General features: G+C 44.2%; 1 protein-coding gene across 5 annotated transcripts in view; it reads left to right on the top strand.

Annotated features, from left to right (window-relative positions):
* The window catches only part of TSPAN5 (tetraspanin 5), a 160,052-nt gene that overhangs the window by 111,163 nt on the left and 28,323 nt on the right, over positions 1-20,566 (top strand). For all 5 annotated transcript variants that reach the window (XR_001603045.2, XR_001603046.2, XM_016211193.2 and 2 more), the window contains one exon: positions 14,715-14,765. Coding sequence is in view for 2 of the 5 variants with exons in the window: in XM_016211193.2 (XP_016066679.1) it covers positions 14,715-14,765 (51 nt within the window). In the remaining 3 variants the exon portion in view is untranslated. The remainder of the gene's footprint in view (positions 1-14,714; positions 14,766-20,566) is intronic.

Consider the following 20,566-nt stretch of genomic DNA (forward strand, 5'->3'; position numbering starts at 1 on the left):
TATTCCCATAGTATGTGAGAAGACGATTTTGTTCCGGTAAAAATCTGCTAGATTAATTGAATAATGCACATGACACGATCATTGCCTTTTGTTACCAGAAAAGTGAGCCATGATGCCTTTTCCATGATATTTTAAGTTGCAATAATAATGTTTATTGAATGCATACCACACACAAAACACATACCTTAACTCATTAATTCCCACATCAGTCCTATGCAGATGCTCTTACTACCTCCATTTACAAGTGAGCAAATTGAGTCCATCAATTTGTCTAGCGCCACATCTAGTAAATGCTGGGGCCCAGGCTTGAACCCTGGTTTGTCACCAAAGGCATGCTCATTTGACTATGTCACTATTCATGATTCCTATGGTCCCTTTATACTATCCCTTTTAACTGGAGGAAAATGTCAACGGTCTTAGTCTTTAAGATATAATTCCTATTGCCACATTGATTTTTTTTTACATTCATCTGAACTAATCATTTTAGAAGCATGGTGATCTATAGCACTTTGTTTTATGTTTTCAAATCATTTTAACATCATGCAACGAAGAGAAAGTTCCTCTTTAAACCAGAGGAAAGAGGTGCAGCTTATTCACACATTGTTCACACTGTTGTTCATCTTGAGAGGCTTCCAAACAATTCTAATAGAAAAGAAAAATTCCAGAGCACACACATGGGTAGTTTCCAAGGCAGTGCCTGTTCAGAGCCCAGCCTTCCATCCCGACGCTGTGAATCATTTGGCTGCAGCCTGTCTTACATGTAAATTAATTTCCAAGAGTCTGTGTAATAAACTCTTATATAAAAGAACATATAAAAGAGTGATTTGTCAAAACCCATTTCCCCTATTAAAAATACCTAACTAGAGAGAGCAGTTTGATCTTTAGTGGTTTACACGGGTTCTATGTTAAGCCAATACTTTTCTCCTTAGTATGCAGTACTGATGTTTTTGGTTGAAAAGAATCCATTCCATTTCTTTTTATAGTGTCATGAGAAGTTGGAAAGAGGAAAAACTGAGCTGAACATACAGAATAAATAACTAAATGGTGCCGTCAGTCCGCCCTTTTGTTTTCAGACATTCCCCCTCCCCATCCTTTGTGAGTCATTGAGCCAGTAAGACCGATCAAAGACTCCTCAGTGTATAGAACATTTTATGTGGAGGTTTATTTGTCATCTACAACAAAGGACTAATTGCCTCCAGGCCTCCTTTCACATGGCAATCAATGGATTAGGATCTCATGGGTGTGCTCCATGTATTCTGCATTCATCTCTCAAGATGGTTTAGATCTTGATTGAATATAAAGCATCAGAAAGTTGATGTCAATCCAGTAACAGTATTAAAGGGATTTTAAACATGAGTGTGGAAATGTAGAAAGAGCTTGAAGTGAAGGCACCTGCCATCACTTTTTGGTGTTTGTTTGATTTGATAAGAATGGTAACTTCTGTGATAGCTATTAAGAAGGCTATGTGGTATTTCTAGGGTATAGCATGTTTCACTTAGAATTTAGCATTTCAAAGGGCCCACTGGGAGAAAATGCAGTTCTTGTTTTAATTTTTTTTTTTTTAATATATCTTTATTGATTTCAGAGAGAGGAAAGGAGAGGGAGAGAGAGAGATAGAAACATCAATGATGAGAGAGTCATTGATTGGCTCCCTCCTGCATGCCCGCAACTGGGGATTGAGCCCGCAACCCGGGCATGTGCCCTGACCCGGAATCAAACCTTGATCACCTAGATCCTAGGTCGACGCTCAACCGCTGAGCCACTCCTGGCTGGGTTCTGGTTTTAATCTTAACTTGAGGTTCTCAAAGATGATTTCTTGGATATCTTTGTTACTGATATTGTTAATAAGATTTCATTTTAAAGAAACATTCTGAATTCTAGCAAGTCAATTTAGCTAACTCCAATTATAGTTTTATTTAGTGGCTTTGCCTGGATGGTGTGTGGGTGGGTGGGTGGGGTGTGTGTGTGTGTGTGTGTGTGCGCGCGCGCGCGTGCGCACAAATGCATGGGCTTTAGGGGCAGATAGGTTAGGCAACACTAAGGTCTCCAGACTCCTAGGTCAGAGACATAGGACCTTGTTAATCACAGCAATACCAGTAGCCACTGTATCAGTATTTTTCACACTCTTTCTCTGAGCCCCAACTTTCATACAGTGATGTAGAGAGGGCCAGTTGACACCTGTGTACATAGTGAGTTGTGTTATAGGAGGGGAGCCCTGAGTTTAGGGAACCCAAAACTTTTTTAATGGGCAATAAGCCTATCTAATCCTTTCCAGGATCTCTGTAAGGAAACACTACCTCTATCTTCCAAATTTCCTTGAAAAGATTGTCTGCTGTACAGGTTTCCTTGAAAAGATTGTCCACAACAAATGACAAAATCATAATTCCAATCAGTTCCTCCCTCTAAGTTCAGTAACTTGAGAAAATTATCTTCCAACACAAAATGCTCTGGAAACAGACACCAAATAAGCACAGAGTCCATGAATAACTAATGAGCACTGGTTTTTAAGACTACATATGTGCCAGATGACATAGCCAGTAGCTATAGCATGATTGTACTCAGTCATTTTAACAGATGGGTAAAATGTGACATTTTAATTACATCAAGTATATATAGAACATATCCTTTTCAAAATGTCTCCCCTTCACTTGTGTTGGGCCACCAAATCCTGGGTAGCTGGCCAGGTGGTGGTATTCTCCATTTATACTTGTCCCTCAGTGACTTGACCAAATTCACCCAGCTAGTTAATGTTCCTGTTGGCACTACACTTGAGGTTTCCTGCATCCAATCTGTTGGTCTCTGGAACACATTGCATAATTCTACTCAAGGCAAAGGACATTACTGGCTCTTCCCGAGTTCCTCTTTGGTGGTTGCCAGCCCTCTCAACTAATGTTGAGTCTTGCCCAGCCACACCAGTGGGGGTTGTCTGGTGGCAGTGCTGCCAACGGTGTCCAGAGTCAGGGACTAGTTTGAAATTAGGGAAGTTGCTTTCTTGTTGTTATATGTTTTATTTTCAGTTTCATGGAACACAAGCAGTCTCCACTGTCCCCGCCCCTTTTTTCCCTGTGTTAATGGATCATGGCAGGTTATAGACTCTCCCTCTCTGGACTTTGATGACGCCTCTCTTTCCTGGTGTCCTGCTGCCCTTTACCTGTGCCGTTGCAGTCTCCCCTCCAAGTTCTCTCTGTGTACTTCACTATAAGTATGAGTGTTCTCTGGGACACTGCCTTGGTCCTGTTCTCTACAAACTCTTTATATGACCTTAACAGTAATCACAGTAAGTTATTTGTTGAGCACATTCTACATGCCAGGCACTTATAGAGGAGGAAGTAGAGAACTGAGAGGTTAAATTACTTGTTCAAGGTCATACAATTAGTAAGTGGCAGAGCCCGATTTCTAACCGAAGTCTGACTTTGGAGCCACTTTGCTGTCCAGCCTCCAGGCCCTCCTGTGTATGTGCCAGGGCATTTTCTCCTGCATGCCCGACAGTCATCTGAGTGGCAATGTGTCTAAAACTGAACTCTAAAATTGATCTTTCTCCTAGAATATTCTTCCCTGTCAGTTTTCCCAACCTCATAAATGACACCGCAGCCTACCAAGTTGCTTAAGCTAAAAAAGTCTGGGAATTTCCTGGGATTCCTTTCTCTTCTTCATCTCCCACAAGTAATTTACTCACCCATTCAACAAATAGTTATTTAAGGCCTCCTGTGAAGTATACATTGTTCTCAGTCTGGAGGATTCAGAATGAACTAAACAAACAAAAATCCCTGCTCCCATGAGCTTGCTTTCGTAGAAATTAATATCCCCATTTTATAGATTTGGAAACTGAGAAATAGGGAGATTAAGTGACTTGCCCAAGGTCACATATTTAGGATTTAAACCCAGAAGGTCTGGCTCAGGAACCATGATCTTTTTTTTTTTTTTTAGCTTCACCTGAGGATATTTTTTCCATTGCTTTTCAGAGAGAGTGGAAGGAGGAAAGAGAGAGAGAGAACCATCAATGTGAGAGAGACACATCGATTGGTTGCCTCCTGCACGTGCCCCTACCAGGGCTGGGGATCGAACCTGCAACCGAGGTATGTGTCCTTGGCCGAAATCGAACCCAGGACCCTTTGGTCCGCAGGCTTATGTTCTAACCACTGAGCGAAACCGGCTAGGGCAAGAACCAAGAGTGTAGGTTTTAACTTTACAGTCCCTGCTTCCTATCACCAAGTCCCAGTTGGTCTCCTCCTCAGTTTTCTCTTCTGTCTTCATCTTCCTGCGACTGCCTTTTTGGTCTGGTGTCATTTTCACCAGGATTACTGCAGTAGCCTCCCAATTTGTCTCACTGCCTGTGTCTCACCTCCCTTCAATTCATTCTCTGAGCTGTACTGGAAATGATTGTTCTGAAATGCAATCCGATCCTGTCATTGTTTTGCTAAATATCCTTGGTTGGCTTCTTGGTGGTGCCTTAATCCCCAGGACACAAAGAGCCTACTGTGACAAGGCCCCTGTTTAGCAATCCCTAGTCCTGATAGAGGTTCTCAGACTTAACCAGGTATCACAGTTACCTGGAAGGCTTGTTAATACAGGGCTTGCTAGGCCCTGACCCAGAGGCGGGGGAGAATTTGTATTTCTAACCAGTTCCTGGGTGCTGCTGCTGGAGCAGGACACTCACTGGGAGAAGCCCTGCTTGCCTGGGGCCTGGCCTGTCTGTCTGCTCCAACCCTGGAAGCACTTGCAGGTTCCTGAGAAACATGCTGTTTCAGGCTTTGATCCTTTTGAACAAACTACTTCCTCCACAGGAGTGATCTTCCTGTCTCCTTCCCTTTAAAACAGTTCACGTGTCACTTCCTAGGAAGCTTCCTCTGACCCCGCAGTGATCCCATAGCTTCAGCTGTTTCTATGGCAATGTGTCTCTGGGAAGTCCCCATCCCCTGTGGGTAAGTTGTGGTTTTACTTATTTGTTTCCCACCCACTGCCCCTCCACAGTCAGCTCTTTAAGAAAAGAAATCACCTGTTGTATTTTTCACCCTCCTGTCCTGGGCGCCTAACACTGTGCCCAGTATACATTGAAGATACTTATTAAATGACTGGAATTATATAACCCTACTGGTACTTTAAAAAAAGAGTAATCCTATTTTAATTTTTATTTGCATTACCCATTAAACCTTGCCCAAGATGTTTTTTAAAACATTAAGATATTCCAACACAAAAACAGTATACATCTGAGAGTGTTAAATTTCAGAGCTGCCACGAGCCAGAGCTGACTGCTTGGCTGTTTAGCGCAAACAGCAGGAGCTCATTCCCATGGAGGCTGGTGTTTGTCCATAGATAACTCACTTTTGCCTGTGGTTAGAAATACTTGAGCTCTCCCTCAGTCCTCCTCAGCCTTCAGAACATCTCTCTGATCTGTTCCAAGCCTCGGTTTTATCTAATCAGACAGTTACTGATGGAATCGCCTGGGCAGGGTAAGCATTGCTTTTGCATACACAGAGATTAATGTGCTGTAAACTTGCCGCCTCTGTGTTTCCATCGAAAGTTGCATAGTTTATTCCCTCATGTTTCCTTCTATGAGCCTGCACTGTCTACGTAATTTCCAAGAAGAATATAGGTTTTATTGCCTGCATAGCCCTCCGCCTTTCTCTGTCTTCCCATCTCAGATTACAAATTCTTGCCAGAGTGTTAACAAAGGAATTTCCAAACAAGATTGCCCCTGGATTGTAGACGCGTCTTCAAGGGGTGCTCTGGCCTTCATCTGGTGTGGAGCAAGTTCAAAGGCAGAGCCCTTCCACTGTCTCTGGGAAAGCAGGGGGAGAGAGCCTGGGCCCACATGCTTGGGAACGCTGCAGAGGCTCCTCCCTGCTCCCCTCGCCCTTTCCCATGCTCTGCTGGGTGGTCTTGCTTTGGGAACCATTTCTTGGGTTCTAGCCGTATCGCTCTTTTTGCAAAACTCCACAGGCAAGCAGAGGGCAGCTCTTTCCTTCAGGGAAATGTGGCTGAGTTATGGGTTTCTTCTCACACCAGGTAACAACAGCTTGTGGGCTAGTTCAGAACCGCTAGCGTTTCTACTCAGTTGTTTGGAAAGAACGACGGCCTCGCCAGCTCATTGTTAGTCCCCAGAGCCCCATCATGCTCGTGCCTGTTCCACAGGCTTCATTGTTAACAGTGAGCTTGTCACAGGGCTGAGCATGAGGGAAATTCATCTGGTCTGTTAGTTATGTCTTAGGACCTTCTTGGTTGCAAGTAACAAAAAGCCCCCAAAGTAGCTTGAGCTAAGACAGGAGCAGGGAGAGAATCGAACAGGAACCCACGGGCATTGTGTGGGATCAGGATGTGTGTCCAGGGGTCCTACGGAAAAGCAGCAGAGAGTGGTCAGGAGTGTGGAAGTCACTGTGGTCTCTCTTCTGCTTTCTGCATCCGCATGCTGTCTCCTCGGCAGCCCAGTCTGTTCTAGCATAAGGGAGACAGGCTGACAAAAATCCCTGTGCCTGAACCCCAATTCCTGGGGAGGAGAGACTGTCTCAGGCTGGTATTTGATGGGATGGCTGAGTCACATGTCCCATAATAGTTAACTCGTCAGCCTAGAGAGGGTAGAGTGCAGGTGCCCCCCCCCTCCTTTTACAAACCTGGCTTCAGGGCCCCCTTGAGCATGGAGGCCAGTTTTCAAAAAGGGTATATAGTCTGAGAAGCTACCCCAGTCAATATTGCTTGTAATTTATATCCCACATTCCTCCAAAAGGATTTTTTTTTTTAATGGGTACAATGAAACCAAACGTATTTACAAAGGATGTAATACAAAAACAAGGAGTGGCAATGTTAGGAGGAGAGTGGCTGCATCAAAAACCCTGATGGGAAGAAATTTATTTTAACGAGGGGTTTCAAAATTAGCAGGTTTTTAGATTCTGGGGCCAATATACCCAGAATTCCTGAACCAGAGAGCTAAAGTAAGAAAGAGAAAATATTTGAAATTGAACACGATCTCCATATTCTGACTGGGGAATATCTTTTAGTCGTTTATTTTAAATGCACGGGGATACTTGTATCTGCTGTTCCGGGAGGCTCCTCTCCCTGTTGTCAGAGGAGGGAAGGAAAAATTGGAGGGCAGGTGCTGCTGCCCCTTAAATGGGCACATGCTCCCTGATTCGCACCGTGCCCAGCACGCCTGCTGCGTGAGCCCAGGTCACGCCCCTCCTTTAGTCCTCTGTGTGCGCGCAAAGGTCAAACGAGGGCACATGCCGAGAGTGGCTCTGAAGTGCAGAAGAGAGGGCCGCTGATCACCGGGAGTGAGGCTGTTTTCTTGCTTGGAAAAACAGTCCCAAAACAGGTCTTGCAGCCGGGTTTCCTATTGACCCAGCCCAGGAGGCAGGCTGAGAAAATGCTTGAGCGAGGGGGAGGGAACTACGATGCAGGCACAGTGCTGGGCTCTTTGGTTCTCACCCAGGCCTCTCACAGTCACATTGCCCCTACAGTTGTTTTGAGCATTTCCTTAGGTCCCCTCATTATCTGCATTTGACAGATGACAACTGTGGAGCTCAGGAAGTTAGGAAACCCTCCCGTGATTCTTTTTCTCTTCCAGTAGAAACTAGTTGTCACCCCAGCCTTCAAAGACCAACTCAGCCTGGCTTCTGTTACCCCTGCCCTGTGCCCGCCAGCCTCCCTCAGGCGACTGTTCCTCCAACATGCACCTCTTCCCCCAGCCAGGTTGTCCCTGCCCCTGGAACACCCTTCCCTGATATCCGCCAGTCAACTCCTTCATCTCATCATGGTTTTGCTTATCCGTAGCTTTCTTACTGGAGACTTGCCTTGTCCAATCTATTTTAATATTGCAATACCTCCCTCCGCCTTGCACCACATTTCAGTCCCCTTCTGCTGCGCTCCTTTCCCACAGTGCTTCTCAACTTCTAAAATTCTGTGTGATCTACTCCTTTATGTTTCTTTTTATTGCCTTTGCCTCCCCGCATACCCCAACTGGGGTATCAGCCGTAAGAGCAGGCAGTCTTGTCTGTTGTGTTTCCAGGTTTATCCAAGCCTCTAGAGGGCTGCCTGGCTCATAGTAGATGATCAATAAATCTGTGTTGAATGAACAAAGGGTCTTTCCCAAGATCTCAGAACCATGTTGCCCTGGAGCCGGGGCTCAGCAGGCTGTGGAGTTCAGGAGGGTTAGGGCGAGGTGAAGCGAGGGAGGTTGACGCAGCTCGGACGCGGAATGTCCTGTTTACAAGTTTGAGCTTTATCTGTCATACCATCTTATGTGGATTCTGGACAGTCTGAATGTACAAACTGGGACATGGGGACCCAGTGGCAAAATTGGGATTGACTTTCTGTGCATTGAATTTTCCACCAGCCTACGCTTTCTCCTTAGATGTGGCAAGAATTCTGCCCAGAAGCCTTTTATTCCCGAAATCATCCTTTGCTCTAGAAAGACATCGTGTATTTTGTTAATGCAGGTGTTTAGCACACGTGAGTGGACTGCCCCACCTCACCCACCTGCCACAACTGGAGTGTTGTTCACTCTAAAGCGTCAGAAAATATCTAATAAAAAATACACATGTTGCAGTTTCAGAAAAATATATCTTTCCTAATGGCACGCTTTCTTTCCTCTCTTCTGTGCCAGATGTTTTCAATGCATCTCTCCTGTTTATTCAGGCAGAGCTTAAAATTAAAAAAAACAACACCAACTTCATCAAAGTGATGAAGGAATAACAATTCTGTCCATTGTTATTTAAGATAATATTTTTGAGGCTCCAGTCGAGGTGAAAAGATTGATATGAGGTTTGTTTTCCTCCATCATGTTTACCTTGCTGCATTATTTTGGGTCTGTTCATGGGATTCTGGGCAGATGCCATTGATGTAATTGTTATTTTTTTAAGTATTTAATAGATCCAAAGACATAGAAGCATGGAACAGACTGACGGACCCTAGAGGGAAGCCAGGGGTGGGTGGGTGTGTGGGACGAGATTAACCAAAGAATTTATATGCATATATATGCATAATCCATGGACAGACAGACAGTGTGGTGAAGGCCTGGGCTGGGTGAGGGGTAGAAGGGGTCAAGGGGAGAAAAGGGGACATCTGTAATACTTTCAACAGAAGAGATAAATTAAAAAAAAGTTGCCTGTGAATTTTAATGTACATCTATGCATAACTGATTTTTTTTTTTTTAAATTTTAGAGAGAGAGAAAAGGAGAAGGAGAAATAGAGAGAAACATCCATCTATTGCCTCCTGTATATGCCCCAACTGGGGATCAAACCCACAACCCAGACAAGTGCCCTGACTGGGAATTGAACCCTAACTTTTCAGTGCACAGGATGATGCGCCAACCAACTGAACCACACCAGCCAGGACCATAACTGCTTCCTTTTATGAGTAAAAGTTGTGGGTGGTGGTGGACATGTATTTTGATTTTAAATAATTTATATTTTTAAAGTATGCAAGCTGTAATTTGCTTCAAAGAGAATTCAGATAGTAGCCAAAATACCCATAAAAGAAAACTGTCCTTCAGAAATGCCACTGGATCTCAAGCTAGTTATAAAATTAGCACCTGAGAATCATTTCTGTCAGAGAGGATGTAAGATGGATTTTGAAGAGCCATCCATGTAGAAGATGTTGGAATCACAGGCATTATCCTTAACACCTCCCTCTCCTTTACCCTTGCCCCCCTTTACCATATCCAGTCATCACTGAAAATGTCAGTTTTACTTCTAAATAGTCTCAGTTCCATTTATTTCTCCAACACATTTCAGTCCAGGACACAGTCCGGTATTGCTTGCATGGCCAAAGCTGTCTCCTTCTAGTCCCAGTGTATTCTAATCTTTTTGAAGCCCAGATCATCATTTTTCCAAAGCCCAAATCTGATAATGACCTGCCTCCTCACCCCACTGCAGCTCACTACACACAGGCAGCCCTTAAATGGCTTTCTATCACTCTTAGGCTAATGCCTGGATTCCCTAATGTGGCTTAAAAGGCCTGCATGGGCTGGTTCCTGCTTGTATCTCTAATTGCAAATCTTCCCTCCCTTCTTCTCTTTCCCCATTCTCTGTGCACCAGCCACACCAGTCACCTTTTAGACGCTTTTACTTACCATGCTACTCTCACCACAGGGCCTTTGCACATTCTCTCCCTGCTGCCTAAAACATTCTTCCTTCTTTTGGGGGAGGAGGGGCACTTCTTATCCTTCAGACCCCAGCTTCTACATCCCTCACTCAGAGAAGCCTTCCTGGAATGCTCTCTGGGTCCAATCCCCCTCTTGCAGTCAGTATTGGCCTTATTTTCTTTTCCTGTATAGTACCATCAAGGACAGTGCTGTCTTTCATGCTTTGATGATTTGATTAAAATCTCTCTCACTGAACTGCAGGCTCACAGGGGCAGAGACTGTATCTGTTTTCTTGTTTATCACAAGAGGAAAGTAGTGTGTAGCACAAAGTAGGAGCTCAGGAATATTGGTTGAGGATTGTAGATGGGTGGATAAATGGCTTCTTGAAGTATCCATTTTTGTACCAGTTAGAGCAGGTTGATTTTCAAGATGTCGGAGGCTCAGCAAGGACTAAAACAACAGATGGAGGAAGAGATCTTCTGTTCCTCAGAGAAAAGGGGGCAGATGCGTCCCTCCTGACATAGATGCCCAGTGACCCACATCACCACGTAGGGCCATTTTCCTCTCCAGCTTTTCCTGAGCTCCAGCTCTGCTGGCAGCAAGCCCAGCAGGCTCCCCTCAGCATGCCACTCTCAGTTCCACCCAGTCCATTCTCACTCCCTGTCAGGAAAACATACCTGTGCCTCAAACCCTAGAAATTAAAGGAGCAGTTTTGAGTCTTAGGACAAGAGTTTCAGTGTAATTCGCCATCCCTTATTTGGCTGGACAAACATTTTCCGCACACTAGGAAAGTACTAAAATAGTTTCGAGCTTGGGCTGAGGAGTCTGATTTCCTGAGCATCCTAGCTTAGGCACCTGTGTGATCTTGGGAGAATTACCTAAAGTTTCTAAGTCTCAGATTCCTTATCTATAAAATGGTGTTAATATCAGTACCTACTGCATGGTATTGTTCAGTAGTAATATAGCGCAAGCCACATATATCATTTGAATGTTGCAGTAACTATTTAAGAAAAATGAAACAAGAGAAATTAATTTTAATAATATACTTTATTTAATCCAGCATATCTAACGCATTATCATTCAACATGTAATCAATAATAAAAAAACTATTAATGAGATACTTTACATTCTTTTTATTCGTATTCAGACATTAGCACATCTCAGTTTGAACTATCCACACTGTAGAGGCCCAGCAGCCAGTGGCTCCTGTATTAGGCAGTGCTGTTTTAGCTAATTCGTAAAAAACACAGTACCTAGTTCCTACTTACATTCAAAAATGTTGGCAAAATTATTTCCAAACATCAACAATTGGGTGGACAAACATTTGTGCCGCGTGTTTGCATACACGGCCGAGTGGGAAGCGCGTCAGGCCTGCTTTTCTGTTTGGAAGGCGTAAGGAGCTGCCTGTAAGTGTTCTCAGCTGTTCGCTGTAAGCTGGCCTCTTGGTTTCCTAATGAGGTCAGCTCGTTGGTTTATGGTCTTGGAAAGGTGGGAAGGGGGACTCAGTGTGCCTCGAGTGCTGCGTGCCTGTCTCTGTTTTTTGGCTCCTCTCTGTTTAATTATTTGGAGCTGGAACAACTTGATTCTAAAACAAAACATATGGTCTGAGAGGAATCGGGGGACATTCGCTAGTGATGTAGCACTGAAGGTATGTGCGTGTTGAGGCCCCGGCCCTGCGCCACTCGCTTGCTGAGGTATCGAGTGCTTTCCTTGACTTTAAATCCAGTGTTCTTCCTCCAAGTTCTTGAACCCTTGTTTGGAAAGTCACAGTGAAAGTAGGAATTATTGGAGCAAGGTGATGAAGGGATGATCTGTGAGTCGTCTTTAAATCCCGATTTTTCTCTCTCCTTTTTGTGGGAAACTGTTGGTTTCCTATCCATTTATATGGTTCGTGAAAGAAAAAGGGTTTTCAAAGTGGCAAGAAGAGAGAGGAGAACTTTATACAGAGAGGAGAAAGTTGACCCTCCGTGGAACTTCTCCGTTTTCTACTTCCTTCCATTGCTGACCCCAGCGCGGGGCACTTCTGATCTTCAGCCAGTTCCCATGTGAAGGCAAGGTTTTCATCTTTTTCTACCCCAGCTTCCCTTTGCTTCCCGAAGAGGGAGTATATGATGACCTGTTCTTATTCCATGGGATTCTAACCTGAATGCTTCACTTTCTGTTCCATGGGGAAAGTGGGAATTTATCAAGGCTCGTAATAACTCGTCCTTCGATGTTACACTTCTCTGGGTTCAGCTCTCCGCTGTTCCATGTAGAAGCTGCGTGCCTCTTTGAGCCTCTTTTTTTCTCTTCTGTAACCTGTGCCTATATTTCAAAATAAACCTGTTGTGATGCGTCAGAGAGACACTGCATACAAAGCGCAGTGGCTGGTGAGCCATAAAGGGAAATAAATGATGGTGATTCGGCAGGACCCTCAGAAGTGACACGTCCACCCTCTTCAGCAGCAAGAGGGACAGCTGACTACAGTGTCCTCTGCCACAGCATCCCACCCCCTTGTAGTGACACTGTGATTAAATGCTGCATCGGGGAGATGTGAACATTTGTCCTCAGAGGGCCTTAGCATTGGAAAGTCGGGCATTTCACTGGGATGAGTTTGATGTCATGCATGTAGATCAAGCGCTCAGTGATTTCTACGTCTAATGGGCCCCTGTGTGTACACCTGTCACCTGTTACCCTGTTGCCTCAGACCTAGAAATATGAGAGAGAGAGAAACACGCTGAGCTACTTTATTTGTACCCCAGAGTCCCGAGTGCCTTTTGGGAGGCTGGTACCTTTGATGTTTTGGGTCAGAAGCCTAAAGTGAAATAGCGCTCGGACCAGGGCAGTAGACAGGTGACCATAGTTTTTCTGTCGGGATGTTGAAAACAAAAAATCATTCTAAACATTTTTCAAACATCTAAGAGCAAAAGCAGGAAGAAAGAGGTCTTTGGTTTTTGCCAAACCAAAGGCACGCTGAAGCTCTACTGTCCAGCTCAGAATGTATCGCGTACTCTTACTGCTGTGTCTGATCGGGAGATTTGGGAAGTTCTGCTTTTAAAAACAGCTCCACACTTTCCGGGTGGTCAGTTGTTTGTGTGTTTTCGGTTCCTCTTCCCTCTGCTCCCGCTGTTCGCCCAGACCCTGTCGGATTTGTTAGCTGATGACGACAAAGTTTCACTCCCCCGGGCGAGCGGTGAAGACCTCGCCAGGTGGACAGTTCTCAGGTTTCCCTGAAACTGAAAAGAATGACCACCCTCACTGTCATTTCCCCTGAGCACCCCTCTCCATGGACAGCTTTCCCGACGTTTAACTTAATCAAGATGTTCGTAAAATAAACAGTGCACCGCTGCCATCAGGCCGCATCTGCTCAGCCTGCCCAGTTTTTTCACTTCAGTGTTTAGAAAGGCAATGCTGAGTTGCTAATGAAGGTGAGGAATGAGTCTTTCCTCCTGGCCAGCTACACGCAGTTCTGATCACTGAGCGCTTAGTGGGTAGACGGCGCTGTACAGTATGTCATCAAACCTGTGACACTCTAAGTCACACTGTTATTTTTGGTACAATCAAGGGAAAAAAGCTATGAGGTATCATTGATTTTTAAGACACATCCCCAGTTCAGAGATACTGAAATATGGGGTGGGGGATGGGCATCTTAGAACAGATGGAATACAGCGAGGACTAATTAAAATGGGGAGTCCTGCCCGGCCAAGCGGGGCTCAGCGGTTGAGCGTCGACCTAGGATCCAGGCGATCAGGGTTCGATTCCCGGTCAGGGCACATGCCCGGGCTGCAGGCTGGATCCCTAGTTGGGGCCGTGCAGGAGGCAGCAGATCAATGACTCTCTCATTATTGATGTTTCTGTCTCTCTCCCTCTCCCTTCCTCTCTCTGAAATCAATAAAGATATATTTAAAAAAAAAAAAAAAAAAGGAAAGTCCTGCCCTGGCTGAGTGGCTCAGTTGATTGGAGCGTTGCCCCATATACCAAAAGGTTGCCAGTTCTATTTTCCGTCAGGGCACATACCTGGACTGCAGGTTCGATCCCTGGGGCATGTATGGGAGACAACCTTTTCTTTTTTTTTTTTTTTGAGAACATTTAAGTTCTACTCTTTCAGCAAATTTCAATGATATAATACATTGTTATCAACTATAGTCATCACATCATACATTAGATTCTCAGGTCATATTCATCTTTTAACTGAAAGTTTGTACCCTTTTAACAACCTCTCCCTAGTTCCCGTTTCTGTGAGTTTTACTTACTCATTTTTGGATTCCACATATAACTGATACCATGTAGTATTTATCTTCTCTGTCTAGCTTATTTTATTTAGCATAATGTCCTTCAGATTTATCCATGTTGTCACAAATAGCAGGATTTCCTCCTTTTTAAAGGCTGAATAATATTCCATTGCATATATACATCCACTTTTTTTTTTTTTTTTTTTTTAACCCAACCCTTTTTGATGCTGTAATAACTTTAGTAAAGGGTATTCTGGTTTTCCTTTTGTTCTTTGTTTTTCTGTTAAAGACTATTACTCAGATTTTAGAGAAAACTATTCTCAGCCAGGTAAAGTGGCAAAAGAATCGATTGAAAATTTTCTAATTTATATTAATAAAAACATGATGTTTACCCTTATATTTATACTGCTTTCTCTCTTTCTTTCAGTTTTTGGGAATAGCATTTCTTGGAATTGGACTGTGGGCGTGGAATGAAAAAGTAAGTCTAATATCATGAAAATGCGTGCATCTGGGTTGTTAGAGGCTGCACATTGTACTAGATGTTATATATGTTAGTTTTATATACATATATATATATTCCCTTTGGAAACTGCAGAGTATAAACAAATGTGGTTTGGGTGGCTGGGTGAAAAGGTGAAGGGATTAAGTTAAAAACACACACAAAAGTCTGCTAGACACAGACAGCAGGAGGGTGATTACCAGAGTGGAGTTGGGGGGTGGGAGGAGGCAGAAGAGGGTAAGGGGGGGGTGATGGTGATGGAAAGACCCTTGACTTTGGGTAGTGAACACACAATACAATATATAGATGATGTATTGTAGGATTATATACCTCAAACCTATATAATTTTATTAACCAGTGTCACCCCAATACATTCAATAAAAACAACAACAAAACAACAAACAAATATGGTTCTTTAAGGAAAGTGTTTTTGCAAGATAATGGCTTATTTTTCAGACTCTTCAGAAATGGAGCCTAAACAGATCACTGTATAAAATAATTACAGAAGTAACAAGACACTTGCACAACAAAGACTGTGTATTGGAATTTTATCAGATAGCCAAGAGATACGTGTTCCCGTGGAACGTTTCTTCATCCTGGCACAAGAATTTCAATAATGCTCATAAATATCACTAAACCACCTGCAGCCTTCTTTCTCATTTATTTTCTAACCTTTGGGAAGATTACTTGAGCCATAGAGATGATTTTTTTTTTTTTTGGTGTGTTATGTGATAAGCTGTTAGCATGTTCTGTGAAGGAAGCTGGATATAATTTGTGTTTGAATATTAGATAAACTTATCATTAATGCAGAAGAATGTGAATACCAGTCTGCTGATTGAAAGCATTCAGGAATATTCGTAATTTATGATCACGTGCAGTATAGTAAAAGGGAAAATCTGGAAACAGAGCGTAGCGTGTTGTAGGCTACCATGAGGATCAGGGTCGGGCAGTTTATGCTTTTAGCAACACACTCATGACTCCACTGCCCAGTTCACTCCTCCACTTTCCTCCCCGTCTGCACCTTTTAATTTTTCCTGTATAACTCTCCTTCCTGAGGCCAAGCACTGGAATTCAAAACTGAATACAAGCTCTTTTCTTCTGCTGTCTTTGGAAGTGAAAGCGTTGGCAGTGTTTTATCTGTCCTGGTATTTGGCTACCCTGTAAAGCTTTATCATCTCCCACCTTGTAAGAATGAGGGAGTGGAGGGATTGGTTAGAAGTTGTAAACTAAGAGGTTAGCTTAAATTTTCCCAGAAGATTGTTCTCTTATCTCTTTGGTATTTCACCCTTTGCGCTTGACCAGGGCCTGAGGCCAAGAGTTTCTTTGAAGTGCTATATGTGTTAAGAAGGGAGAGAAAAACGAGGAAAGTCCAGTAAACAAAAGCCCCTCAGATGCCAGTAGGAATTTCCTCAACTAAAACAACGTTCAGATATAATGAGTCAAATAAAACTCAAATAAGTCCTGAGTTTTGAAAGGAAAGACCCTCTGTTTATTTACAAAATACTTCTGCAGAATGTAAAATGTTTTACGGAAAATGGCGATTATATATGAAGGGAGACAAATTAAGTTCCCCAAACAGAGATAATTTTATCTCTGGGAACTTTTATGTTGAACACTGGTCTTTTCTTGGATTATGACTAGCTTCTGCCCCAATCCCTTTATAAGCTTGGGGATCTGTATTGGTGGAATCTTAGAAATTCCCCTTTCAGAAGCCCTCTGGTGGGTGCAGTGCTGGATCACACAGCTTTTTATTCCTCTCCTTTAATAAGAGTCCATTTCCATCTGCTTTGGAAAAGATGCTGGAAGGCGTTAAATGAGCTAATTGTCTATTCTAGCAATAAACAGACAATTGGTTGTTTTGAAGGTTTTCTCTCTCTTTGGGAAATATAATTATCTTCTTGTTTCATCCATTGCACCAAATGTCTCTTCTCTGATAAAAATCACAAAATTCCAAAACTGGCAAATATCAGAGCAAGGGGTTGATGTGGTCTTTATGGAGGGATGAAATATCAGTCCCTTCTTTGCTTGGGCCACTGCCAGTAAATGGAAAGTTTCTCTGGAGAGCTGAAGTTGCTTGGCCAAGGTCACCCAGCTACTGTGTCGCTGACCTCTGCGTGCTGGGACCAGATGGAGGTGGTGAGGGTAGAGGGCTTATAGCTACCCAGCGTGGTGTGCACTGCTGCATGTGGGCCCTGGACCTGGGGTGTGGCTGTGAGTGATGCAGGGTCCTTGCCCCCGTGGAGCTTGCATTCTAGTGGGGGTGCTGACAATAAGCAGTTAACTAGCCAAGTATATGTATTCAAGTATATATGTTCAGGTACTAGTAAGTGCTGCTGAGAAACATAAGGTGTAGGGTTAGGGTAAGGGCTAGAGAGTGGTGACGGAAGAGGTCTCTTTTTTTTGTTTGTTTCAAGCATGTTTTTATTGATTTCAGAGAGAGGGAGAGAGAAACATCAATGATGAGAGTCATTGATTGGCTGCCTCCTGTATGGCCCCTGCTGGGGATCAAGCCTGCAACCGGGGCATGTGCCCTGACCCGGAATCGAACCCTGACCTCCTGGTTCATGGGTCAGTGTTCAACCACTGAGCCACGCTGGCTAGGAAAGAGGTCTCTGTTTGATAGAGTAGTTGGGAATGGCTTCCTGAGCAGGTGACACTGGAGCAGAGACCTGGATGAAGTAGGAGGGATTTGCAGAGGTCTGGGGGAATAACATTCTGGGCAGAGGGAATAGCAAGTGTGGTGGCCCAGAGTCAGAGACTTGGTGGTCCCTGTGAACAGGAGGAAGGCCAGTAGGACTGGAAGGGAGAGAACAGGGCAAGAAGAATAGGGGATGTGGGAAGAGAGGCAGGCAGAGGCCTGAGCAGGCAGGGTTCTACAGAAGTTTGGGTGAGAGGAAGTCACCAGGGCATGTTGACAAGGGGGTGTCCTAAAGTGGCTTTTATTTTAAGATTGCTCTGCTTGCTGTATGGAAAAATAGCACAGCTTTGAGGCTGAACAGACGTGAGTTCAAACACTGGCTTCTCCATTTACCGTCTGTGTGACTTTGGGCAACTGTGTTAACTTCTCTGAGATCCCCTTTCCTTGTTTGTGCAATGAGGACACTAATGTCACCCCATAGGATTGTTGTGAAGATTAAATGAGATTGCCTCCAAGACAGTGTCTGCTACGTATAAAGTAAATGCTTCTTGGAGACATGGCTCCCTCCCCTGGACACATGACCATAGTATGTCCACTCCTACATGGGGGCTGGGGCAGAATGGGAGCTTGGGAAGCTGCTTCAGATTTTAGGAGAGTTCCAGGCTCTGATTCGTGGACCAGAGAATTGGTTTGGTTTTGGGGCCCCTTAAGGAGGATATAATGTGCATTGATCACCTTGGTTACTGAAAAGGCTGCTCTGTCAAAGATGTTTGGGTTAACTTCTAAGCGGGACCAGGCCTCTCACAGGATGACTTTGGAGGTGAACCTCAGCTGGCCAGGGGTGGCGGGCGGCATGCACCTGTGGGCAGTGACTTCAGCCCATGAGTCAGTAAGTCATTCCCCCCAACAGAGAGATGCAGGGACATTTACTTGCAAGGAGGCCTGGAGGGTAAGTCTCTGAACTAGGTCACAGCTGGAAGGGTCAGATTTAATACACATTTTTATGTGGACTACAGAAACATTAGAGGCAAAAGTTATTATGCCTCGTACTTAATACCAGGCTGAATTTTAAACCTAGGGCTAATATTACATTGACTGTTATACATAGTAATTAAATAAGTCATTTCTAAATTCCACATTGATGGTGAAGATGCAGAGGATGACTATCTCTGGAGAAAACTGGTTTACGTGCAGTGTTGCAGAAATAACAGGATCTGCTGTTTTAGAAGGAACATGAACAATTATGTAGCATGACTTGCAGTTGTACAGCAGGCCTGGTGGCATATGTCCAGGATCAGCTCATTCATTCAAATAATATTTATTGAGCACACAGCATGGGACAAGGCTCGTGTTGGACTCTGGGGATGTAATTCCTCAGGAAATTCCCAGTCTAGGAAGTGCGTACATAGATATGTAAAATGTATGCACACGTAAGTGCTAATTTGAAGTGTATGTAAGTTTAACAATTCCTCCAGCAAAGTACTCACTACTTCTGTCTCTTTGGGTTACTCTTACTGTTGAAAAGACCTTCCTTGCACCAAAGAAGAATCATGTCCTAGTAGTTTTCACTCGTTGGTTGTGGATCTACCCTATTGGATCCCACCAAACACGCCCTTCTCCATGTTGGCCCTTGAGGTGTTCAGGGTGGAGTCCTGATTTCTTCTGACTTTCTCGGCTAAACATCCGCTGCTTTTTGAGTGGAGTCCCTTCAGTATCTTGGTCATGATCCTCTGACCTTGGTCTCGTGTGTCCTCTATACCACTGAGAGGGTGCTTTAGGGTACATAGAGCATCTCCCCTCATCTGCTGTTCATGCCGATTGACGTCACACTGTTGATCGCTGAGAGTTCAAGTTGATCTCAGATCCAGCTGGGTTTACCCTCCCCAGAGTTAAATCCAGGGTTCCACAGTTACCCAGCTTTCACCCAGCACATTCCCCATTCCACTCAGCTTGGTTGTAGCTGTACATTTTGACCAACCTGCTCCCTCAATTCCTCCGTCTGCTCAGGCCTTCCTTTAGCTCCTTGCCCCAGCGCCTCCTGGGGAAATCCTGATTCAGTAGGTCTGTGTGCACATGTGATGCTTTATTTTCACAAGCCTCTTAGATTTTCCTGATTGGAGTCAAGTGTAGTTTTCACTGATCAAAGCCACTGCTATGTTGAGCAGGCCAAGGACAGAGCCCGATGACATGTCACTAGAAATTTCCTTTGGGGTTGACACTCATTCGCTTATGTGTGCCCTTGGGTGTCATCAGTCAAGCAGTTTCTAATCCATCTACTTGTCATTACATCAGATTGTATTTCTGCATCTTGTCTCTATAGATAGACTATAGCCTTCACTTTATCTCTGATTAACTAGCCTAAGGACTTAGTTGAACCTGCCACTTCTTATTGAATCCATCTGGGTCATGGAGCACATCATTTTCTCATCCAGGTACTCAGAAACCCTTACCAGTAAAGCAAGGACTAAGGCATGCTTTATCATTCCTCCCTTCTAGAAACACTTTCCTCACTTGGGTTCCAAGATCTCCCACACTCCTGGCTGTCCTGCCTCACAGGCAGTGCCTTCTCACACTTCTTTGCTAATTCCAGCTCACCTCTCTGACCTCTAAATTTTGCAGCGCCCCAGGCTGGGTCCTGGGACCTCTTCTCCATCTTTACTCATGCTCTTGGTGGTCTCATCCAGGCTTGGGCTTTAAATGCCATCTAATACTGATGACTTCCAAATTTAGATCTTTGGTCCCGACCTCATCTGAACTCCAGACTTGTATAGCCAGTTTGCCTACCTACCATCTCCACTTAAATGCCCAATGGGCTTCTGAAATTTAGCAACCCAAAATAACACTCCTGACACCCCCACCCTCTTCTCTTCCCAATTGCAATAATCAGCAACTCTCTTCTTCCACTCGCTCGGGTGTTTTGACACCTTTCTTTTCTTTTATACCATGTTCAGTCTGCCAGCAAGTACTGTCAGCTCTCATATTGAGAATCTGATTTCTTCTCACCATCTCTACTGTTACACTCTGGTCTAAGCTGCCACCACATCTTGCCTGCATTGCTCTTACACCCCCACTCCTACCCCAGGCCCATCTCTATGCAGCAGCCGGAGTGGTGCTTTTAAAATGAAAGGCAGATTCTGTCGCT

This window comes from Miniopterus natalensis, chromosome 1 (assembly GCF_054644295.1).
Source record: "Miniopterus natalensis isolate mMinNat1 chromosome 1, mMinNat1.hap1, whole genome shotgun sequence".
Classification (NCBI taxonomy): Eukaryota; Metazoa; Chordata; class Mammalia; order Chiroptera; family Miniopteridae; genus Miniopterus; species Miniopterus natalensis.